The sequence below is a fragment of the Juglans microcarpa x Juglans regia genome, chromosome 4D (genome assembly GCF_004785595.1).
Source record: "Juglans microcarpa x Juglans regia isolate MS1-56 chromosome 4D, Jm3101_v1.0, whole genome shotgun sequence".
NCBI classification, from domain to species: Eukaryota; Viridiplantae; Streptophyta; class Magnoliopsida; order Fagales; family Juglandaceae; genus Juglans; species Juglans microcarpa x Juglans regia.
The window spans coordinates 32,286,446-32,312,391 of NC_054600.1; the positions used below are offsets into that span (position 1 = coordinate 32,286,446).

A 25,946-nucleotide genomic window follows, 5' to 3' on the forward strand; every position below is an offset into this window, starting at 1 on the left:
AGATTGCCTAGCTTCTCAAAAGTCAAACAACCCCAAAACCCACATCTCTTCCCTTTGAAAAGTCTCCAACTTTGAACCCCTCACCATTCACCAACCAAACTCCTGACTCTCACCCCATTTCTTTCTCGAATCCTCGTGAAGAAAAAAAGGCTTAACTAGGCTAATCAAATATCAAATAGTTTCTCTCTCAAGAAAAAGAAATATATCAAATAGGTTGCAGAGACACCTGAGTGTGCGCGCGCGGGGCAAGAAGGGAAGAAAATGGCGTACGTGGACCACGCGTTCTCGATAACTGACGATGACATAATGATGGAGACCTCGTATACGGTGAATAACAGGCCTCCCATCAAGGAGATCGCCCTCGCCGTCTCCCTCCTCCTCTTCGGTGCGTTCGGCATCATCGTTGGCCTCATCATGGCCTTCAACCACGTCGGCGGCGATCGTGCTCATGGTAAACATTTTCTTCTATTCCTTTTGTCCTCTTTCTGCTTTCTCACTTCCAATTAAGCTTCTTATGTTTGACGAGAAATTACTCGAGTTCATGTGATAAAATTTGGGATCTTTTCACGGCTGAATTTTCCTACGATTTCTTCGTAGCCAAACAGATCACAAAGCGAAGTGATACTTTCTGTGGTGGTTTCTTGTGCAATTTGATCTGTTGGGCTGCTGAGGGATCAGGGGAGAGTAGTACAGAATAAAACTAACAGAGCTTTGCCAGGTTTAGGCCTTTCTGAGATTGATTTTGTTTTGGTGATGAATGAATAGGGCTCTTCTTTGCAATACTGGGGTCGATCTTGTTCATCCCGGGGTTTTACTATACACGAATTGCATACTATGCTTATAAGGGATACAAAGGCTTCTCTTTCTCCAACATACCTGCTGTATAATATGCCATAAGTTGAAAGTTCGTTCAAGCAGGACTCCTTCTCTTGTACAGACCTTTCCTCGAATTTTGCCAATCTCGTGCCTTGTGAAATTTATGATTTTTTCTATTTTGTATTTGTATCTGCTGTTCTCTTTGATCCGGTAACTTGAGATCATTTCTCCTGTCACGTGCAGTTTTCCTTTTATGTATTTGCTTATGGAAAATCCAGGAAAGGGAAAGCCATTTAATTTTGAAGTATGTAGATTGTTTTCTGGTGCAGCTGTAGCTATGTTTGCTAGTATAATTGCTAGTGAAATTTTGCTATGCTAAAGGATCTAATCTATTTTCAAATATTCCAAACAATGTATCAGATGCCGATATGCCAACTAATGACTAAGAAGTTAAACCTAATGTAACTCTGGCTCTGCCTTATCATCTATTGACTTAAAGCAAGAAGGAAAATTTCATGTTTAAAAATTGCATGAATAAGATTAGTTGGTAGTTTCTGGTCCAAATGGCAGAGGTCTGGAAACAATATACCAAATTTTTGTTTCACCCAATAAAGGTAGTATACATATATTATATAGTCAGTTTTAGACAATAAAGCAATACAAAATGTTTTGTTCTCCATCACCATCGAGGAACTTTCAGATGGGTGTTCGCTTTCCTGGAGTATCTGGTTTCCTTGAAGAACAGCTGTGGAAAATCCATCTACAAGATGGGGAAGGGAAGGGATAACCAGAACCACTGAGCGGGCACAATGTTCCTTCCTCTGCTATATGCGGTCTTAGTTTTTACTTGCACACTGGCGGCAGCAGCTGTTATGGCCAGGTGACACTGGAGGCCGCTGTAGAAGTTCTGACTGAGGCCTAGGCAATATTCGCTAATATCAATCGTGTCCATCATTCATAAGAGTGGTTTGACAATGGTGGAATTTATAGTCCTGGATGGGGACAAATGTGGTCATATTGCTAGCTAGTTGGTGGGCCTGGTAGCACTGCAGATGTTGCAGTTAAATGGGTGTGCTGAGTGGAGGGGCAGGAAGTTAACTGATGATTGGCGAGCACAAATGTTAAGAACTGTTCAGCACATCACTGCACGAGGGTTTAATCCATTTTGTACCCAGATCTTGGCTTTTGAAAGAAAGAATACTCAGATAAATGTTTATATATATGTGTGTATATATATATATATATATATATTTGTACTTTTTTTTTTTTTGGAATCAATATCTGTACGTTTAAAGAATGCTCAAGAAAATCTCAGTAGTTTATTAATTCGTGGATCTTAGGCTTTTTAGGATAGTCCTAAAATGATCGTCCTACTTCTCATCGAACCTAGCACGTGGGGCGTGGCAGTTCTAACTTCTAACTTCTGCTAGTCAACCTAACATTCAAAGAGCAATTATTGCGAGCAAGCTATTAATAAAAGGAGTAAATAAAAAAAGAAAAGAAAGCAAGCTAGAGAGCAGTAGATGGAGACGACAAGGCTGTTGTATTGGTTAGAGGAGAGCAAGGCATACGTATTCCTAACTTTGAATGAATTATGCCTTGCAATTTTCATGATTCTGGTGCAATCACTCACCTCCGTTGGCGTCAGTGCTCTCATCATCCAAGTCTACGGGCATGCCATCTCTACCATTGTCTTGGCTCTTCTCGCTTTCTTCATCGATAAGTGAGTGCTTTCATCTTCTTTACTTTGGTTTCCTCCCAAAATGCTCTGTTAAAGGAGGCAAAAAAAAGAAAAAGGAGAAAAAAGGTGGCCTCTCAATGTTTGAACTTCTGTTTTTTAGTTGTAAATAAGCCCACCATATGAGTCATTTATCCACATTTTTCCCTTGATAACCAAGAAATGGTAGAGAGGGCATCCCTTCGTTTCTAAAAGACCAAAGGTATGGTGGCAAATAGGTAATTGGAGATTGCTAATGTAATGAAAACTGTGAAATGGTCACTACTCTAAATTTCATCTCCGGTGGGCCTTTTCAGGAGAATTGAAAAGGCAGTATATTGGTACATCCGGCCTAGACAACTTTAGACCTTTTCGCTCCCGATTATTTCCTGGAATTTATGATTTATGCTTGACCCATATCCACATTTTAAGCATGGAGTTGTTTTTGCTCGCAGGAACGCAAGGCCTCCTCTCACCTTCAAGATATTGTGCTATGCATTCCTTATGGGATTATTGCAGTTAAGTATAAAGCTTGTTCTTGCTATTTAAATTGGAAGTTTTCTCCAAATGAGACTGGTTCAGGGCACTTTTCTGATTTGTTACTTGTGGTATGAGGCATAGTTGCTCCAGAAAGGCCACCGTCTTCCAATTTAGCTCGCCTCCTAATGAAATATTGAGCGCCAATTTTTCGTTTGATAAGATGAGAGACCACAAATGGCCTGCAAAATCTTGTCATACTTTGGAGAAATCTGTTTAATCAGCAACAAAACTCGGCATTTGATGTTTGGGGCAGAGCGACTGTTCCGAAAAGAGGAACTTTTCTTTTTGAGTATTTTCATTAATTTTTTGCACATTGTTGTGTAGGATTACTCTTTGTCAGATACTATTGGCAGTGTCCCTGCAATATTTATCGTCGACCTATCAAAGCGTTGGATTGAACTTGGTCCCCTCAATTGTATTTACACTGGCTCTCATCTTCCGTCAAGAAAAGATCAAATGTTGGAGCATCAACGGGCAGGCCAAGATATGGGGTCTAGCCCTCTCGGCTGCCGGAGCTCTGACTTTAGTGTTGTGGGATGGGCCGGTTGTACTAACCTCCATGTTGTTCAACATTCAAGTGATCAGTGACGGCATCATTGGCGGCATAATGATAGTGGTTGGAGTGCTTTCAACAAGCTTTTGGAACATTGTAGTGGTCAGAAAAACGGCTCTGCAAATTGATGATCCAATTTAAGCACAAGTAAAGCTTGCTTTATTGTTGATTTAGTCGTGTAATCTATGCAGGGGCATGTCACTCGGTTATACCCAGCAGAACTATCCTTAACTGCGATGATGAGCTTATTCGGCACGATCCAAGCTGCCATTGTCGCTGCATTTGTCTCATCAAGTTCATCTTGGAAGCTAAAGTGGGAAGGAGGACTTGTCTTGATTACCATATTACTAGGAGTAAGCCAAAATATACATGATATCCAAAATCCGAAAACATTCATCATGCAAACAACCAGTAATCATTTCTAGTAAATTGCAGGGAGTTGTGGTGACAGGATTATCGTATTATGTAATGACATGGTCCATTAAGAAGAGAGGACCTGTATTCACAACAGCTTTTAACCCACTTCTGGTCGTTTTATCGTTCCTTCTGCAGACATTTGTCTTGGGAAATTCTGCACATTTGGGCAGGTATGGACATGTGTATATATAATTTATTATCTCATACCTTCTTTTCTTTCGGTTTTAAAGGGTTATTGCTTATTGTGTAGCATTGTGGGAGGAGTATTGGTTATACTGGGGCTTTACCTACTTCTATGGGCAAAAGCCAATGACATGAAGAAGGAAGAAATTGTGGCCGATGATTCTTTGTACTCTCCCTTGGTTCAACCTTGAAAGGCAGAGGCTGAGTTCAACAAAAGCTATAGTTCTTAAGATGCAAGATGAAAAAAACTGCTATTCTTTGGCTCCGAACAAGCTAGCTTTTGAATTTGTTGTAATGTTTGTGTTAAGAATTGGCTGAGAATATTTGATGTAAACAACATGAAAAATTCTTCTCATCAGTGACAATAGTATTATTTTAACGAGTGACAATAGCATAAATATTATGTTCAGAAGTGGATTTTAGAATCATTAACATATTTCTGTTTTGCTCATTTAGTCTTTTTCACATGAAAGAAACTTGATTTTCACATGGAAAGAAATTCAAAGAAACTACCATCATTTTACTACCTGGTCCTTTGCGAGGAGGAGATAAGCTCAACTTGGTATGTCCTCTCTTGCATACATAATACATCCTGTGGGCTAAGCCTTTGCTATTTTCAATAAGATTTTCGACTTTTTTAAATATAGAACAAAAATAAAAACACTTGGTGAATCCTCTTACGTAACACATGGAAAGTCCAGCTTATGCCCTTGTCCCGTTGTAAATCCAAATACATGCGATTCTGAGACTTGTAAACGCTTACACTCTATGTTAAGCAGGCATCAGCCCGTTGTATTTCAGTTGAAATGACGGTATTTCAGACAAAGAAACTCCAAAAAATCAAGAGAGGCATTAAAATACAACCATCATTCCCTACTATTATCAGCTACTTGACTCCAATTCTCCCAGAGTTTGATAGATGAAAGCAAAATGATCAGAATAGCATTCTCTCACCGAGCAATCTGGCTTTAATTACTAGCATATGATGAAAAAGGAAATTTTGAGTCATTACCGTACCCCTCATGCAAAGAAATACAACATAAGCACTACATCTGGATTTACTCTGCGATGACTGGTCCGTCTCTTATTATCTGCGACTTGGTTCAGAGTTCATCTTCATCCGTCATAGCAATGCCGAGAAGCTTAGCCAGTTCTCCACTTTCATATGCTTCAACAGTATCTGGAATCAATATGCTAATGAGTTTCATACTATGATTTTGCTAGGAGAACCTTTCTATTGAAATTTTGGCATTCTAGACAAGCACCAACATGAAGTTATGTCAAGCTGTTAGCCCGGACCAACACTATAAAAACTGTTCAGCTATCTATAGCTACAATCTAGGGTTCCTATGCATGCAACAAACACCAGAGCACCTGTAATTGCATTATATTAAATAGCATGAATTCACGATGACAAACATGTACAGCCATATCCCGTTAATGCACCCATCAAGAAAGGTTTAGGTGCAGTTCTTTCATGTAATGTTAAGTTTTACCACTTGAGGGTTTTACATGTTTTCTTATACGAGTTTGTCAATACAAACTTACCATCTGAGCCTCCAATGTGCTTTCCATTTATGAACACCTGGGGTACAGTACGCCTCCCAACAATCTCACTTATGGCATCCTGAATGTCTGAGCCATCATCTGCCAGATAAAGAGCCGACACACATCAATATTCCTCGGTACCCAAACCATGGCATAAATAGGCACACACACACACACAGCCACACATATCCTTCTTCTAATGGGAGCTACCACTACAAGCCATGCAAATTTCCAACTCCGCTTATCACAATACAAGTTCGAGCTATTACTTTGCAGTCTACAGTGCTGAAATGCTAATCCTAAAAACTGGATCTCAAGACGTTAGATGGAGCGTGAATATTGATACAACTGCTTAGGAGCAACTTTCCCAGTCCATTCAACGGACTTTACTTATACACGTTACTTTGCATTTTGTTACTTCTAAACAGGATCCCCTGATACTATCCTTTTTATGCTAACTATGAGAAAAATCAGTAAGGTATTCATGAACATACCTCTCTCATCAAGTTCAACAACATGTGGTACTTGGCTTAACTGTTTGAAAACATTTTTTGCCCTTCTACAGTACCTGCAATAAATTATTCATATAAAAATAGCTCACTGAGAAAGAGAAAATGTAGGCATCGTCATACTCGTATATAAATGGCACCCAAAGAGACGAACTGGGTATTTCCCTCAGCAGCTTTGCTAAAATGCATTGGGAACTTCTGATAGTTTTTTTGTTTTCCTCGCAAGTTTTTGTCTGAAATCTTCCTCTAAATTAGAATCTAGGTGTATATTTATTAACAAAAATACACGGATTTTAGTCTAATCAGATCCTTAACAGGCCAAGCGGCGCCACTCCAGATCAGATCCATATATATGTGCGCTCAAGTCCATACCTCAAAATATGCCAATACAAGCAAATCAAACTAGCCCGGCAGGTACATTAAGGTGGAAGACAAAAAAAAAAAAAAGTAACTTTAGACGCATAATATTTACAAGCATTCAAATGAGGAATTACTGATAAAAAAAAAAAAAAAAAAAAAGCATTCAAATGAGGAATTGGAAGAAAGTGTATCCCATAAAATGTCAATCAGAGCATATAAAACTCTATATTAAAAAAAGGTCAAAGGCAAAAGACTACAGACTGTTCAAAGCCCAATAAAATTGAATGCTATTAGGATCTTGAAACTACAAATCGAAATCAACGATATTGAGGAGAAAGTAAGAGAAAGTACGGGCAATAGGACTTGGAAAAGACGACGATCTTGTGGGAAGAGATGGTCTTCTTGACAAAGGCAGAAGCAGATTCAGGCGAAGATGATGATACCCATGAGAGAGATGCAGCTATGGTTATGACTAAAATTGACAGTATTACCGCTCTCGCTGCCATAGAAGTTCTCTCTCTCTCTCTCTCTCTCTCAATCTCCCCCTGTTTGTCTCTCTCGTGTATGTTTGTTGTTAATTTGTTTGTATGTGACGGCAATGTTACGCGGCAGAAACATTTTCGTTGATTATAAAATAAATAAATAAAACGAAAAGGAATTTAATAAACTTTCAATTCTGTGCGTCGATCTCCCGTTAAAAATCCATAACGACTCATGAATGTGCCACGACCTGAATAATAGTCTTAGCAGAAATATACAGACGTTTCACTTTCAAATTAATTCTATCACAAAAGAATAATAAAATCTTAAAAATTACAAATAAATGAAAATATATATATTACAAAAATTAGAAAGGAAAAAAAAAAAAAAAAAAAGAAAAGAAAAGAAAACAGCACCACCGTTAGGGATGGCCATTGTGCTAGCATATCGGACAATCTAAGAGGTGACCACCATGGGCCATTTCGTGGGTGGCCCAAATGGGCCGAACACTCCAGTACTATTAACCACGATTGGAGTCACCTACTTATAGAAACATTGTACAATTTCAGTGATTTGTGATTCAACAATTATTGACATCTTTGGGGGAAAAATTACCTTTGGTGACTTGTTTGCATGGTTATTTGCTTAGATAAGGTGTATCTATATTATATTAGAATAATTATGTTTCATCTACTTGGAGTTTGAGTCGTCATTGATCAATGGTAAAAAATTACATTTTATCCGCCCAAGTTACCATCGTTATTGGTTGTACAAACATTGCGCAATCTTTTTGAAAAAGAATTGGGTCATCATTAAAAAACTAATTTTTTTAATATGGGTGACATATTTTAAAAAGAGTGCTCGACTTATACACTTTAAGACTGCAAATAGAACTTGATCTTTTTTTAAAAAATCTTAAATTGACGTTTAAATCTCCTTTTAAAGAAAAAATGTCAGATAATTACCAAAAACAAATACAATTACTAGATCATAGGTGGGCGAAATGCAACTTCATTCACATTGGCAAGTCAACCGGAGGGAAAAATTAAGCAGCTTACCAAATAATGATGAGTGATTCAAAGATATCTCTGCTCATTACATCATAATGGGTCATGCTAGCTGTTGGTGAACATCCTTGGATTCTAAATAATCAATCAACAATAGTATTGCTTGAGCCTAACTAGCTGTCTGATTCCATGTCTGTATAAATTTAATTAGACCCCATGCAATAGCCATCTTTAATTGATTCGCATCGGCCATGCCCGTTGGTCCACTAAAAAGGGACTGATCAATTGGATTGGTCAGTCAACAAATTCATGGATCTAGGGTGGTCTATTTAGCACGTGGGTTGGCCATCTGTTGCAATCTAGAAACTATTAATTAATAATAAGAAGCATCAACATGACTGTCACGTACGAGTGAATTCATGTTGTGTGGTGGATCTCAATTACAAGGTCGACCACTAGTCTTAATATGCCCTACTGCTTAATTACATGAAGAGTCTACTCAAATCTCTCCGATCAAGCACTTTGCATCGACTGGAGGCTACTAATTTAGAGTAGTTTGGCAACTATAAAAAAAAAAATCAGAAAATCATGATTGCCGCACATGATTATTATTCATTTCAATGATTTTTCCTTAAAATATGAATCTAAGTAGTGATTGCAAAGTGATCTTCTTTATGATTGGAGTGCTATCTTTAAAAAGCTGAAAACAGTGCATGTGGGCAACTGACCCATTTTCTTGACCAAATAATATAGTAAAGGCATTTATGTCTATAAGACATGATACAGGCCGTTTAGGACCCATTTTCTTGGAGAGCTGCACCACTACTGTATAATGTCTCTAAGATGTGATGATGTGATAACAATCTTAGATGTAGTAGATTTGCAGGCTGCGATCTCCTTAATTACATAGATCAGAAATAGGATCATGATCAAAATGGTTACAATTGTGCGTCTTTGGTTGTGATCTGTCTATGAGAGTGTGTTTGCGTAAAGTGATAGAATTTGAACCCCTTGTAGTATTAATTAGTACCATTAGATCCATTCACTGATGGTTTTAAATGATTCAAGCAAGTGAATTTCAATGACTAGTCATGTGTTTGACATGGCGAAATATATATGACTAGTATTCAGATCAATGACTTTGTCGTAGATCGACGCCGTCGATTTAGACGGTGGATTCTCATGTTGGTGTTGCTATATTAACCATTAAATTTAGAGTAAAAGGACAGCAAAACAAAAGTACTGTTGGTTCTGATATTGTGGTTAAGAGCTAGCTGTTTTAAAATTTATAAAGAAAGTCGTCAGAATATTGTTTCGTATTGAAATCACAGGATCGAGTTAATCTGAGAGATTATATATTGAAGTTGAAAGTGCTGCAGGTGGGAGGGTTTTGCTCATATTTCATGACTTTGTTGGTGGAACCACAGCCAGAACCAGAACTTGAAAATTGGAAGTGTTGAGCTTGCCTTCATTTATTTTCGAGTGTGCTAATTTGTAACGTTTTTACTATTGAGATCAGTTTCATTGTTTCATGAACTTTAGGACAGAGAAGTACTCATTTTGATCACTTGTGTCCAATCCCTTTTTTTTTTTTTTTTTGGATATGTTTGCCAAACTGCTAATAAATTCACGCAAGAAGCAGCACTAAAAGCCTAGATCGGTATATATTTTTAATTTTATCAAATTACAGAAACGAACATATAAATCCCGTTCTCGACTTCTCCTACTTGAATTTTGGAGGGTTTAAATGTTCGTTTGGAAACTTTGTAACCAACTTGCACTGGAAAAAATAAAAAATAAAACACAGAGAGAAAAGAGGAAATCAGCACCTCTTACTATATATCTTTACAATCATAGATTGGTTTTTGTTTCTTTGTAACAAGTATACTGATCTCCTTCATTATTAGCGTTTCTGGGCAATCGTTTTGGTTGAGAAATTGGCATATATAGCTGAGACGTCTATAAAGAAAACAATATATATATATATATATATATGTTTATATATATGTCTCAGGACCTGATCTTCTCATGCATCTATTCAAACATACTAATACAAAGTAGTATTCCATGCATATTCCTCCTCATATATAAAAACGAATTATAATTAGCACTCCTAAACTGTCCTAAGGTTTAGGGTGCCTCGGAGTTGGGGTCGGATGTGTTGTCACCCCATGATAATCAATGTGGTAGACAAGCTCACGATCTAAGTTGTACTGGCCGCTTCTTGTACGTTTGAGGGCCATTGAGCCTTCTGCGACGGTACTTGATCCTTTCATCTGATCTTCACCAATCTGCATTTCGATACATGCATACCCAATATAAGCTAGGCCGTATCCCGAAGTAAGATCATTTCGATTGTAAAAGGTGTAGATATCGATTGATCATCTGGGAGATCAAGAAGTATTGGCAATTGGCATGGGGAAGCTAAAAGGTAACTTTTTTAGCTTGTTTTTTCCTCAGAAAATAACTAGATCAATATTAATGGGAGTATAACATGACAGTACTATGCAATCTTTTGGTAAATCTTCTGAAAAAAAACCTTCACATTGAGAGGGACTTTTGAGTTTTCAGCTTACCTTTACCTTGTGATATTTATGCTTGTCGTAGGGACTTAACATGCTCAGTTTCCTCACGGACGGACGGCCTGCAGGGAGCTCAATAAAGGAAGATGAGCTAGTAATTAGAGTTGGGGAAAAGAAGTAGAAAGCGGTTGAAAGTAGACATGATAAGAAAACGATGCGGGAAGATCTCATTATTTATATAGCCAAAATATAAAAACTTCCTTTTCTTTTGGGTCGACGAAAAAATGGGTAGAAAACCAAGTATATATAGAATGGCGCCATGGCGTTGCACAGAGAGAGAGAGAGAGAGAGTCTATTATTGCGTAATTAAGGGGACGGGGAAACATGTCTCAGCCCATGCCTATGATTCTGCAGCTAATATAGATGAGAGAGACCCAAGACGGACCCCAAACCCTAAGGCCAGAAGACAAGCTATGTCCCATGCTCTTTACGAATTAACTCTGTTTGGGGAGACTCCCGCTGTACTATTATAGCGGAAGAAGTCATTTTCTCCTTGGTATTGTTTGGGGAAGTGAAGGGAAGAAACTGAGTTCACGTGCGTGTCTCCATGCCAAACAAAACCACTCACGATCGATTGAATCATTCATCCATGGCTGTCCTCATCGATAAGGACTCTAGCAATGTGGTTATGTCATATCTCTCTCTCTCTCTCTCTCCCCAATGCCCCATAGGGCATGCCCTTTATTTCTTTCCTAAGTAAGCTTTTCATGGATAACAAATTAAAAGATGAAAGGTATGAAAGATTGAGGGGGAAAGGGGTCCTGATAAAAATAGAGTGTTTTACTTTATTTAGTTGAATGGAAAACAAAATTAAGAGAGAAATAAGTATTTAATACTAAATTGATCATGGTTGTACACAAAATACTATTATCGTCATATGCTTATAACTTAATAGCATCTATATTCTATATAGCTGACAAAAAAGTGAGAAAAATAAAGATTAAATACATAAATTACGTGAAACTATTTATATTCATACAATAATATTGTTGTTGAAACTTGTCACTAAATTCATATTTTAAACTCCTTTTTTCATGATTTTAAATACTTAAATCGCATCATATATAATATTGTTAATATTTTTTTATTTTTATTAAAATAATTAATCTAAAATTGTCATAAAATATTGTCTAATTCATTAAATTGTTCCTTCGTTAACCATTCCCGTTTATTAAAACCTTTGGTTCAGAGCTAATTGATGGGTGTGACAAACGTACGAAACTCTTTTCCTTTCCTGGGATGGTCGACTCTCTTCCAATAGTGACCGTGACTATATATATACCCTCATGTTGGATGTGTAATCAACTTGACCGGCTCAATGGCAATTCCCTATAATAAGGAAACTACAACTATTGATCAAGATCATGCACCAGCCATGCAGTCAAAGACCTTGGCGACTACTTATTACCGGTTCTTCTTCTTCAGCCGGTAATAAATTCAGCAGTGACTTCGCTCATCAAGTTTCTCAGTTTGGAGTTTGTAGTCAAAGACCTTGGCAACCTGCATTTCTTTCTCAGCCTTGAAGTTATTCCCACACCAGAAGGCCTCCTGCTTAGTCAAAAACGCTACATCATAGACCTTCTTGACCGCACAAAAATGTCAAATGCAAGCCATGCATTCTCCTATGGCCTCTAGCACTTAACTTTCTATGTAAGATGGTGTGAATTTCTCTGACTCAAGCCTTTATCGCAGTGTGGTTAGTGCCCTTCAATATATATCCCTTACTCGACCTGATATTGCATTTTCAGTGAACAAGGTTTGCCAATTTATGCATAAGCCCACTGACAAGCATTGGGCGGTTGTTAATTAACGCATCCGATGTTACCAGCGTGACATAGCAAATTTTGGACTCCTACTCCGTCCCAGTAAGACCTTTGGCTTATCTATGTATTCCGACGCTGATTAGGTGGGTAGTCCAGATGACAGAAAATCGACGAATGTCTATTGTGTCTTTTTTGGTCAGTCCTTGGTCTTATGGAGTTTGAAGAAACAACCCACAGTGGCTTGATCTAGTACCGAGGTGGAATATAAGACTATTGCCAATGTTGCTTCTGAATTGTTGTGGATTAAATCCCTCTTGCAAGAACTGGGCATTTCCTCCAATACTTGTCTGCATCTTTGGTATGACAATCTTGGGGTTACGTACTTATTGACTAATCCAGTCCTTCATTCACGTACTAAACATGTTGAGATCAATTATCACTTCATGCGTGAGCAAGTTCAACGACGTGCATTATTTGTTCAGTTTTTGCCGAATGAAAAGCTCAACTTGTAGATGCCCTCACCAAGCCTCTGCCTATTGCCAAGTTTCAAGATCTTCGCACCAAGTTGTGCGTCCGCTCACTCCCGCTCAACTTGAAGGGGGATAATAAGGAAACTATAGCTATTGATCAAAATCATGCACCAGTCATGCCTCAGACATGTCACCGTGATTCATGCACCAGCTACATGCATTGTCTTCTTTTCCTATATAGCTTGGCCTTTTTTACTTGTATAGTGTAATATGCTACAGCTGTATATGTACTTGTAATCCTATATGTATACATAAATATACCACTCTGCTGATGATTGAGAGAGTTTACCAAAGGTACCTCTTTGTCCGTATCTCTTTACCCTATGAGGAGAAACAACTCGGTACTTATTTAATTATCTTTTGCAAAACTAAATTAATGTTTAACGCCGCAGAATAGCCTCTTATATATGGGCCTGGATGATCCAGTCCAAATACTTCAATGAACAAAGCCCAGAACCCAGTACTGGAACGTTGCTGGCCACAACAAAAGGGTTGGCCTTGGCCCTTTTTTGTGCATGATTGGGTAAAATGGATGGATCTATTTGGACTCGTGTCTTCCTCCAAGAACAAAACAAGAAAAAGGGCCTTCAAAGTCCAAACAGGATGTCAAGCTTTGTCCTGGATTTCCTGAAAAGGCATTATTAATTCTAAACTTTTTAAGGTGTTCGACGCTATGAACAAGGACTCGACATTCAAATAAACAATACTAATTAATTTGCCGAAAGTTTAGGATTCATCATATATAAATTTGAAAAATAATAGTTGAACCTATAAAAGTGACTGATCGATTGATTTTTTTTATTTTTTATTTTTATTTTTTTTTACTCAATAGTTAAGAAAGTGAATATTAATGAATTTATATTTTTTTCTATTCTTTAAAAATATTTAAAGATATATAAAAAATAATTAAAGAAAAAATAAAAATAAAAAAGTACATTTACACTTAAAAGGTTAAAATCTTCTTTGAATTATCGGTTGCTGCAGCAGTATCCTATAAATTTAACATTTCTTTTACGTTATTTGATTTCCACCAAAAAGTCAAATATAGGTAGGCAAATTGAGTTATAATAATCGCGTAAAGTCCATCTAAGCATTTATTTCTATAATTCAATTATATATATATTGTGCGTGACGTCACAAAAATTCAAAATGCTGACGATATAATGAAAAGTAATGATATATATACAATATATTTTCACATAATATTTTATCATAATATTATAAGATTATGATATTTTTATAAAATGATATTATTTTTATAAAATATTTTATAAAAATATTTTTTATTTAAAATATAATTATGTAAAATATTATAAAAAATATTGTGTGGAAATTATTTTTCCAATAACGAATGATTACAGGATTTGGACAAGAGGAAGACACGCAGATTGACCTAGGCCTTTTGACAATCCACCACAAAACACGTAATAATGGGTCGTACAACACAACTTGGGTCTTCTCACATGTCAAAAAAGTCCGAAACAAAAAAACAAAACACCGAATGGCACGACTATTCAACGCCCACAACCGCCATCCATTGCAAATACGTATAGGAAAATATTACTTTTACCGTTAGTTTTTACTGTTAATTTTTATCGTTGTTAATTTTTATCGAGTTTTTTATTTTTTTTTATAATTTTTATTTAATGATTAAGTAAGTATTTCTTAATAATATCATGAATTTTTTTATTTTTTAAAATATATTTAAATGTGTTAAAAAAATATATGTAAAAAACTAAATAAAAAAAAATCATCTCAAAACCACTAGCAGGAACCCCAGCGGGAGCTCCCAACGGTGAGAGTAGCACCGCTCAAAATACGTATATATTAATACTGTACATGGAAGTGCTAAATGTTAAAACGTTTTTTAAGAGATAAATCTTAAAGTGCTCCAATCATTAAAAATGAAAATGATATTTGTTAATGTCAAAAAATTGCACAACATATCGGAATAGGAGATAGAATCATTCCTAATCCACGATGGTGTTTTGGGCCTCAATCAGGGTGGTTTGGAGCCTCTAGTAGCGGTCTAGAACGGTTATACAGAATCCGTAAATACATCCACAATAGTAAACAAAAAATAAACGCATGAAAAATAAATGGAGGAAACACATATATTTACGTGATTCAGTATTGGCCTACGTTCACGAGTCGTTTGGGGGCAAATTCACTACAATATGAGTATTTTACAATCTCTCATATCTCTCGTTTTTCATTATACAACGGAAGTCCGAGATTTATTTGATGAATGTGATATTCTCTCTTAAACTCTTGTTGCGAAGTTGAAAAAGCAGAAGAAGTTGAAGAAGCCCCCATTTTCTCTTCCGGTCTTATCCCTTTTTATTCCTGGCCTTGAGAGTGATGAGGGATGATAGTTTTATTTCACTCATCACTTGCGTGCCTGACTTGAGTTCTCCCTTTCTCATTTTTCTCTTCTTTTATGTTCCTTCCTTCTTTTCCCTATGACATCTTATTCTCCATTGTTCCCTCTTTATCTCATCTTTGTTTTTTCTTCCTCTTTCCTTCTATTGTCTTCTAATGAGGGCTCTTAGATTGAGCTTAATTTATCTAAGTCTGAGATATTTTATCCCCTTTAGTATTAACCATGATATTAGAGTTAATTTCAACCAAATATATCATATTTAAGTTGTGTCATTTACAACAAAATGGTATGTTAAAGGTTATAATAGTTAAGAGTAATGATAAACTCACACCTGTTTTATAATTGAGTAATACCATATATATAATATTAGGATTTGCAATCTCTCCCACATTTATTTTGAAAAAAATGAGATCCACCATTAACAAAATAGTTTTTTTCATGTAGATCTCAGATTTATACATTTTTTTTAAAATGAGTGCGTAGGACTTGTATATTTTAAAACTACAAATATCATCTCTTTTTTATAATTGAATAATACTAAATGCAGTCTAAGATATATATGCAAGTCTTGTGCACTATATTTAAAAAAAAAAAGAATATCTATTATTAAAAAATAATTTTTTATGTAGATTTTAAGCTTATCAACTTTTTAAAAACGGAATACGCAAACTTATAAATTTTAAAACTGAAAATATAATTTCCTTGTAAATAATACTTGTACGATGGAATAAGGTACATTCTCGTTGGAAAGTAATATTGTATCATCACAGTACTGGTCATTGTGATTTTCGGTAGGAATTAATTGGAAAATTTTTCATCATTCTCATACCATATATTATATATAATTTTTATATTTTTTATCTTAATAAATATGTAATATATGGATAGTGAATAGAAGAAATCAATTGATTTAGGAAGAATAAAACAAAAAAATAAATTAAAAAATAAAAATAAATGTGATACGTGGTGTGTGTAGATGATGAATAACAAAATTCTTAATAATTATGATGTAAATTGTCAACATTGAGGTTGTATTTAATTAGTGAGATAATCTCATATATTCTGTAAATAATAATAATAATAAATTAAATAATAATAAAAGGTAAATAATAAATAATAATATAATAATAAATAGAATAGTAGAGCATGCACTAAATCTCGTATTCAAGTCAACCACTCGGCGGGATGCATACGGTTCTAGCCGGCCTAAACAATCCATGATATCCATAACTTGAATTAGCACTTAATTTTTAATAAATGATAACGACAGTATTACGACTTTTTTACAATTATATATCTTATACTCAACTCACATTTACGAATGCAATTGCATTAATTTATTAAAAAGAGAAATAATATTTGCACACATAGAATGTCTAGGCATTATATACTTTTTTTGAAAAAAATAATAAATATAGAATATATATAAAAATAATAATTTTTTAAAGATAGACCTTATTTTTTTTTAAAAAAAATATGTAGTTCTTGCACAACTCATGATTATATTTATCATTATTCTTGTTTCTATCTGATTTATAAGCAATACTACATACAGTTTCTATTTAGGGACGGCATATGCAAGCCTAGTTATTTTTTTTTAAATTACAATAATATCTTCATTAAAATAGTACTTTTTTTTATTTAATAAAGAGTTTGTACATGCAATCCTTATTTAGAGACTATAAATAAAATTTCCCTTAATTTATTGTTCAATAAATTCCCTTTCAAACGTCGTAACTCAAAAACTCAATAATTAAAGAAAAACATGCAGTTACGAAAAATAATCATTCATCATCATATAAATTCTGCTGTTTCTTCTAGCTACCTAGCTGAATATAATGCATGTTCTTCAAATTTTCCAAGTTATGTATTACGGAAAGTTATTGATTTGGTCAAAGTGCATGAATCGTGGGACTTAGAAGAACAACGCGTGCTTAAACGTACGGATTCAAAGGAGTAGCCTTCACGTACAATCACTGGGAATTTTCACTTTCCCAACTCAATGAATCAAATCATGCGACATCGCGCGTATCAAAAGAATATTTCCACTTTTTGAGTATTGATAAGCATAATATATTTTTATAATATATTTCATAATAATATTATAAGATAAAATTATTTTAATAAAGTAATGATATTTTTATAAAATATTTTATAAAATTAACCATCATTTAACACATTATTGTAAAATATGTTATAAAAAATATAGTGTATAAATTATTTTCCTTCCACTTTTGCCATAAAAAAATAAACAACTACGCATTTCTAATAATGTTAATATCTCAAGGCTCGTTTGTTTTCGCATATAAAATGATATAGGTTTAAATAAAAGTTAAAAATTGAATAAAATATTGTTAGAATATATTTTTTTAATATCATTTTCTTTTAAAGATTTAAAATGTTAAATTTTTTATTTTATTTTCTGTATAAATTTTAAAAAATTGTAATAATTAAATAAGATAAGATATGAATAATTGTAAAAACGAACTAGCCCTAAGCTACCTGCAATTATTGTTGACGTAGTAGAATTTAATTTATAAAATTAATATTTTTTTTCAATAAATGAAATCCCATAATGTCAACAATTAACATGATGAAAAATGTACAAGTAGAAAGACTATTTTTTTTGTTTTTACTAACGATCGTATATAGGAAAGAGTTTGGAAATATATGGTGTGGACTCGTGGTGGACAGTGGACTTCAAAAATTGCATCAAATTTGAAAAATCTCGTAGAATTCGAAAAGTCAAACATCTTATGGCATCAAGATGGGAAGTTTTGGTGTCCTGAAAGGAGTCACAATTCTAACGCATGCCCTTACTCTCTGGTATTAAAGTCTCGAGATGTCATTACTACTGATTGCTAAAATATTACATAAGTCTAATAACTACTAATAACTGATTGAAAATATTGAATTTCCCAAGTTAATATCTGTAGCAAATCCTCTTCTTATTGCCTTCAACTCTCCCATTTGGCCATTTCATTCATCTTTTCCTTTCTTTCTTTCTTCTATTTTTTTTTTTTAGAAAAAAAAAGAAGAAGAGTTCTCTCTCTCTCTCTCTCTCTCTCTCTTTTTCTTTCGATCTGTACCATGGAAGATGATGGAGCATGCAATACAAGGCTCCAACTTCGACTTGGCTTGGGTGAACATGGTCCGAGGAACGAGAGACACGATGATGATCATAAGGCCGAAAAGTCTCCGGTTTGCTTCGGCTTAACGTTTGCTCTTCGCCCAGAAGAGGAAGGCGCCATCGACGTGGATCATAAGGCAGCTGACAGATCATCAACGCTCAAAAACATCGACAGGGACGATGAAGAAGATCAATACCCGGAAAAGGAAAATGATTCCAATTACAACCACAACAAGATGATCAAGCTGGAAGGTGGGAGAAGGAAACTGAGGCTCACTAAAGAGCAATCCATCTTGCTTGAAGACAGCTTCAAACTTCATAGCAGGCTTAATCCGGTAACTTTTCCCATGCAGATACTTCATTTATTTAATATTTTGTTTGTCATATATATGTGTATATATATATATATATATTGTTAGTAATTTATTGGATTTGATTAATTTTCAATATTGATCAGTTAGATCATTTGGATGCCGCCCAGATCGTATTATATATATCATTAATTTACTGGATTTGTTTAATTTCGATTCATCTAGATTTATGCGTTCAAGAGAGACTAAAGTAGTACGGATGGATATTGAATGAAAAAACATGCATGATGTAGGCACAGAAACAGATACTTGCTGAACAATCGAATCTGAAGCCCAGACAGGTGGAAGTTTGGTTCCAAAATAAAAGAGCAAGGTATATTAATGTCCGATAATGAATTTTTGCATCGATCTCGTTTTTTTCATTTATTGTTTCGTAAATAATAAAAAGGAAATAATTAATCCATGCATGATGCAGAACCAAGTTAAAGCAGACAGAAGTAGACCATGAATTCTTGAAGAAATGGTGTGAAAGTCTAGGTGACGAGAATAGAAGATTGAAGAAAGAATTGGAGGAGCTACGATCGCTAAAATTAGTTGGATCAGGAGTACCATCTCCTTTATACATTCAACTCCAAAAGGCTGCAACTCTTAGGATCTGCCCCTCGTGTGAGAAAAATCCTAAAACCAAATGAAAGGGAAGAACGCGGCGGTCTCCGGAAGAATAATTAAGAAATTGTAGATTGATCGATCGAGCGGCTTTGGTGCTGCTTAATTGCAAACTGCTCGAGAGAGATTTTATTTGCTTCAGATATATATATATATATATATATATAGCCATAGATGCAATTTTAACAAGTTAATTAACAACAAAAAGCACTTATCATGATCTTAATGCATTCAACATGAATTAGTAGTACTACTACTGAGATTTAACCCAAATAAGTATTGGATGGCGCCTATATATGATGAAGAACCTTTAACAGATGCATGGTTAGCCACATGACCATATATGCATGCATATATTTCCTTTCCCCAAATTTATTATTTGACAAGAAAGTCCATGCACTTTTCTTTCCAAAGTACTCTCTCTCTCTCTCTCTCTCTCGCCTATATTGGACAAACCTGATCACGATGACATGCGTTTCATGGAGCGTCTATTTGATAATGGCCATCTTTGGGTGGTGAAACTACAAAAAAGATGGGGGCACTCAGCTTGATATTCTCAAGGGTTTACATCTTTGGGGCCTTTGGGAGGTGAAACTATTTCTTCATTTTTTTTTTTTTAAATTCGCAATGGACCTATATGAGGCTAAAGAAAAGGTTTTTTTTTTTTTTGTTAATTTGTTTTGTTTTGTTTCCTTGCCTTCTTTTTGTTTGCTTGGTTATTATATATATAAATATATATATATATATCCAATTCCATTTTTCCCGGAAAAAGTCTATTTGCAACCTGCAAGGGGAACCACGGGGATCCCACGTGGCCGGTTGCAAATAGACTTTTTCTTCCTCAAGACCAACTTAATCAGCTTTTTCCTCCCTCTTCGTATTCTTCTGCTTTTCCTTCCTTGGTTTGTTCTTTTCCTTTTCCTTGTTTTAAATTTATTAGCTTGTCAATGAGCGGATGCTTCTCTGTCGATGCACTTCTCCTACTGGTAGAGATCTGCTTCATGCTATTTTGGTATCCTTTTTTACATATTGTTTAGTTAACGAGGCCCTAATTTTTTTTCTCGCCAGCTTGTAAGCAGTAGAGGATATGGCCTTCCTGGCATCTAGTTCGGACTAGTAGGTTTAGAATAAAATCACCCATTTTTTCCTCTATCTTCGGCATGTTCTTTCTCCAAATGGTGTTCTTTCTCTAGCATGTTCTTTCTTGGTTGCGTTTCATGCGTCCCCCAAAATCCCCTCCCCAACCCCTCCCTATCTTTCTGCTTTCTCAAAATTCCCTTTCCCACATCTTGATCTGGGCATGTCTCCGTTCGTCGGATCCAGGCATGCCATCGTCCAAGAAGCTCCTCCCTAACGACAGACAATGCTAAACCTAGTCATAGCCACCGACAGCTGTAATAGCCCTTGGGTAGTGCAATGCGTCTTGATCTGGGCATGGTACATATATGATACACGGTATATGGTAGTTGCTATTTCTCTTTGGCATCAATTACTAACAGACTTTCAGTGATCTCTCAAAGAAGTGAAAGTAGAGTGGTGAGGTGGTTGGAGCTTACGGGGAGGATGAGGGCTCATATCCGTTTACTCTGTTTGTTTTATATATATATATATATATATATATATACAGGCTGTCAGGTCAGCCGGTTATCCAACGGTTCCTACTGCCGGTTGTATATAGGAGAATTGTTTTTTCCAGAGCTACTCATTAGATTCCCATCCTCCTCCACTCCAAATACCATACATGTACATCTTCTACCTTCTATTTTTTTTTTTTTTTATAAGTATCTTCTACCTTCTATTTTTATAAAAATAAAATATAAAAAATTAATCGCTCCGGAGGTTTCTTTCAAATTCTCGTACGCAGAGTATATAATTTTTTTGCGACTCGTTTTAATTTAGTACGTAACATCGATCGATCGAGAACATGATCTCATGCATGTATCACTTATAACATTATTATCATGCATGTTTAAGTCCGTATGCTAGTTTAATTCAGCTTTAAACCACGTACGTACAGTTAATAAATGAATAGAGATTAATGCGAAACCGCAGCGAAAGGCCGAGCGAGCGAGCTAGCTAGCTTCGTATATAGAGAAATTATATACATGTACATGCAACACCAAGTGCGTGCATGCATGCATGATTAGCATAACATACATGATGTACATACCATTGTGCATGGAAATATATACCATGCATGGAAATAATATATATATATTATTCTAGTAATTATATATATTGATCGTTATAATTTTAGTAGAAATTATGCACATATACTTTATGTACGAATTAAGCATTTATAGCAACCTCTTGTTTCCGTGCTGCATTCATGATCATGTTTTACATATATATATATATATATATATATTTATATATATATAATATCCCAACATTGGGAACATTGCTGTTGGGATCTCATTCTTTGTTAGTTTAATCTGTAACTCTTCTTCAATGATGTTGGTACCGTACAATTTGGCTTTAGCAAGTATTATAATGACATTTTAGTCTTTTTTTTTCCCCAAAAAAAAAAAAAAACAACAAAGGAATTCTAGACAACTTGGTTGGGGAGGGGGGAGTTGATTATTAATGCACCTCAGTCATGGTACGGTTCCATCAAAATGATGCAGATGTTAGTAGGCCGCCACTAGATATGATCTATTTAATTGAATTTAATTGCTATCACTATAAGTATTGTATTAGTACCCCTACTTTTGGTGTATGATGTAGCTAATTAATTATTATAAGTATCTTTTTCAAAATAATATATATATATATATATATATATATATTGATAAGAGTAGTACTGCAAGTATTTATATTTTTACTTATAAAATTTATTTTATAATTAGTTAACGTATAATGAAATAAGTTTTAATAATTTTTTTAAATATATTTAGTATTTTCCATATTACTAATTTATAATTGATCATTTTAAAAATGGAATATTGCATGGGACAAGTAAGTCAACCATTTGACTACTTAATCCCAGTCCTCTTCATTCATGTCTCAAGTTTTAATTTTCCAAGGGATCAATATATCAACTTGTCAGTGCCCCGAGGGGACACTTAACGGACTTAACCCAAAATTTACCGTTCTACCATAAATATACGTAATCAATTACGTACGTAGAATCAGACCCAGTCAAACTACTCTCTAATTATCCAAATTCTAATTAAATGATTACCCCAAACTTAAGGGAATCAGCTACAATATTTAAAGGACAGCTCCACAAAGTACTGAATAGATTAATCGAAATCCATTTTTTTCACTGCCAATTATATAAAATTAGCAATCGGCCAGTGAGAGTTTTTTTTTTTTTTTTTTTTTTTAAGAAAAGCCAGAAAGAGTTAATTGTTCGGATTATTCCTGCTAGGAACAAAGGAAGATCACATTTTTGAAGGGTGAAAGAACCAAAAAAGGAGAGAGATCTGAAAAAAATATCATCTTAATGGCTCGTAAATATTTTTCTAAAAACTTTCAGTTACTGTCCCACTTTCTTAATCAATTATAACGGTACTATTTAACCATTGTTACACCCATTTCTAATTAAGGAAAAACGGCAGTTTTGAGTCTCTGATCGTGATCCCGTTTCCCAACCATACTTCTATTAAGAGATGAGAAAGAGAGGCATGATCATTATTCATTACAAAACAAATTAAACTGCTGGTAGTGCTAGAGTGCTATCCGCACCATACGCCGTAGGGTAGTCCCCTCCTTGCCCCCCGTCCCTCATGACCAAGGGCGGGATACCCTATCCTGCATGCCGGAGGAGTCCGCCCCACCCCCTGTCCAATTCAATAATGGACTAGTCTACTAGACTCAAAAATTATTAATGGATCTAAAAGTGAACAAAAATACATTTTTGAACCTAAATTGTAAATTGTAAATTTGTATATATGACTATAATTTAAAAATTATGTAGTTTTTAAATTTGTTAGTGCATATTTTGTATAAATTGTAGTGTAGTAAGGTAGTCCTTTTATAGATTGCTTTCAAAATACAAGTCTCACACTTAAGCAATGTGAAACTCTTATATTATTTTGGCATGTAATCTATAAAAGGATCACCTTACTACATTACAACTTACACAAAATATTACTTAATATATATTACTATATTTATATATAGTACAAATAATAAATATTTATAAATATGTATAATATAAATATATATTTATATAATAAAATATATAAGAGTGCGGGGTGGAGTTGGACCCTCCCCGCCCCCTACCCATGCTAGGGGGCCAGATGCGGGCCGGGACAATGGGTGTGGGGGCCCGTTGCCCGCCCCTAGGTAGGGCTACTATATAACCCAAGTTTGTGGTAAATATTTATAATTAATTATTTACTACTATTTCATTCATATTTATAAATTATTTCACTAATATTTACAGATGATTTAGAATACATTTAAACATCATTTATATGGTAAGATGAGATGAGATAATTTGTGAATAATAATAAAATAGTTTGAGTTAAGATATTTATGAGGTTTTAAGAAATGAGAGAGATAAAATTAAATAAAAATATTATAAAATAAAAATATTATTTTTTATTTTAAAATTTGAAAAAATTAAATTCTTTTTTATTTTATAATATTAATTGAAAGTATCTTCTTCTTCTTTATTTATTTAGCATGGAAACAAAGTCAATCAATCCTTAGCATCCATTATCTTATTTAATTTTTTTTTTCCACAACTTATAAGACAGTTTGACTAAACTTTTGAAGACGGATGCACATTTATTCCTTGATGATTGATTGGTTATATTTGGACCCCATCATGTCTGATGGTCCAAGCAAATTAGCTGAGGACTTTAGGCTTCAATATTATTTTCTGATCTACTACATCATCATCATATCTCGAACCCACCAGGTAATTAATTACTAGTACTCAAAACAGTCTCTTAATTTCTCTCTATAAATTCTTTAATAATATTAATTGATCCTTCACGCACAAGCAATTCTATAGAAATATATATATATTTTTTTTAAAAAAATGGAAGTACAAGCATATAGTTCCAGGGGCCCCATAGGAAGACACCAACGAGTGCATGCATGCATTAATCTTGTCGCCGCCTTGTGGAAATAGTTTTGTTTGTTTTCAACAAATTTCTCAACTCATCTCATTTTATTTAATTATTATAATTTTTATAAATTTTTGTATAAAATAAAATAAATTAATTAATTTTTTTAAATTTTAAAATAAAATAATATTAAATAAATATTTTAATAATATTTTATTTAATTTTTAATTTTAATTTCAATTCATCTTATCTGCAACTCAATTTCTTCCTTATCACGTTCATGAATAGTTTCAATGGAACCTGCATGCATCTCCTTGGACCTTGACCACCTCATTCACTATCTTCATTTTTAGAGGTTGGCCCCACTTAAGACTGGCATGGTCAAGTCTACCCATTACAGCCCCAATCTCCGCCTCTACTTCTGAACTAAGCTATGTTCCTAATGCTTTTGCAAAATATTCCAACTAAGATAAAAGAAAATTATTTATATATTAATTTGTTATAATATAATAAATTAAATTGTAAATTTTTTTTAATTATAAAATAAACTTAATGCATCATATCAAATGTAATCAATTTGTAAATTCATATTTTATTATTTTCTTCGTGAAATTAACATTTTTCGTTTCAACTTGCATGGTCGTATTAACGTGCATAATTATTGATGGAATAATCGCTTTTCTGTTTTCTACCCGATCTACTTTTCGCTTTCTAGTCAATGGCCCTAAATCTAGAAGACTAGAACGTGCTACTCAATAACGCCAAAATGTTTGACTTAGGAATTGTTTTGATATTGAGAGCGGATGATTTTAGATAAAAATTAAAAGTTAAATAAAATATTATTATTATTTTAAATTTAAAAAAATTAAAATTTTTATTATATTTTATGTGGATGGATGAAAACAAATGGTAGAAGAGTACTAATTGTTGTTTGAATTTGAGAGTTGGCTGCGTTTGGATGTTGAATTGAGTTGAGTTGTAATGATAAAATATTGTTAGAATATTATTTTTTAATATTATTATTATTTTGAGATTTGAAAAAGTTAAATTATTTATTATATTTTGTGTTATAAATTTTAAAAAATTATAATAATAAGTTAAAATAAATTGAGATGAATTTATATATCTAACGAAGCCTTAAACGAGAGGCTGATAGACATATGCCCTAAAATATTTATTGTTAATTGTTTAACGGTGTTCAAAATATTTATATTGGTAGTAAAAGATATTATACGATTCTTTTGATGTGTCCATTTTTTTATTTATTTATTTAGAGCCCTTAAAGTTTCGACAACAATTTAAGGTGATTTTTTCCCTAGCCACAGTAGAAAGACAGAATTGTTTTTTTATTAACATTTGAAAAATGCTTTAGGCACAAAAAATTTTATAAAAGTAAATCTAAAAATTGATATGATTGGATATGGTAC

General features: G+C 34.2%; 4 protein-coding genes and 1 long non-coding RNA gene across 5 annotated transcripts; 3 read left to right on the forward strand and 2 right to left on the reverse strand.

Moving 5' to 3' along the window:
* Positions 1-16,473, forward strand: LOC121261111 (transmembrane protein 230-like). The gene is made up of 4 exons (XM_041163290.1): positions 1-451; positions 766-952; positions 2,071-2,079; positions 16,454-16,473. Exons 1-2 carry the CDS (start codon positions 262-264, stop codon positions 885-887), a joined length of 312 nt encoding a protein of 103 aa, XP_041019224.1. The 5' UTR covers positions 1-261; the 3' UTR covers positions 888-952; positions 2,071-2,079; positions 16,454-16,473.
* On the forward strand, positions 2,340-4,417 carry LOC121260298 (WAT1-related protein At2g37460-like). Its single transcript, XM_041162125.1, has 5 exons — positions 2,340-2,539; positions 3,398-3,728; positions 3,818-3,979; positions 4,062-4,213; positions 4,294-4,417. The coding sequence occupies exons 1-5, from the start codon at positions 2,340-2,342 to the stop codon at positions 4,415-4,417; spliced, it is 969 nt and encodes a 322-aa protein (XP_041018059.1).
* On the reverse strand, positions 5,079-7,247 carry LOC121261110 (glutaredoxin-C4). Its single transcript, XM_041163289.1, has 4 exons — positions 6,995-7,247; positions 6,269-6,342; positions 5,775-5,873; positions 5,079-5,406 (listed from the first exon to the last, which is right to left on the reverse strand). The coding sequence occupies exons 1-4, from the start codon at positions 7,147-7,149 to the stop codon at positions 5,330-5,332; spliced, it is 405 nt and encodes a 134-aa protein (XP_041019223.1). The 5' UTR covers positions 7,150-7,247; the 3' UTR covers positions 5,079-5,329.
* On the reverse strand, positions 10,093-11,279 carry LOC121261113. The gene is made up of 2 exons (XR_005939828.1): positions 10,707-11,279; positions 10,093-10,421 (listed from the first exon to the last, which is right to left on the reverse strand). It is a non-coding gene; the product is annotated as an uncharacterized LOC121261113 (long non-coding RNA).
* A 1,755-nt stretch (positions 16,474-18,228) lies between the features above and the next one.
* LOC121261109 (homeobox-leucine zipper protein HAT22-like) lies at positions 18,229-19,681 on the forward strand. Its single transcript, XM_041163288.1, has 3 exons — positions 18,229-18,853; positions 19,123-19,202; positions 19,305-19,681. The coding sequence occupies exons 1-3, from the start codon at positions 18,479-18,481 to the stop codon at positions 19,519-19,521; spliced, it is 672 nt and encodes a 223-aa protein (XP_041019222.1). The 5' UTR covers positions 18,229-18,478; the 3' UTR covers positions 19,522-19,681.
* Positions 19,682-25,946: the final 6,265 nt, after the last annotated feature.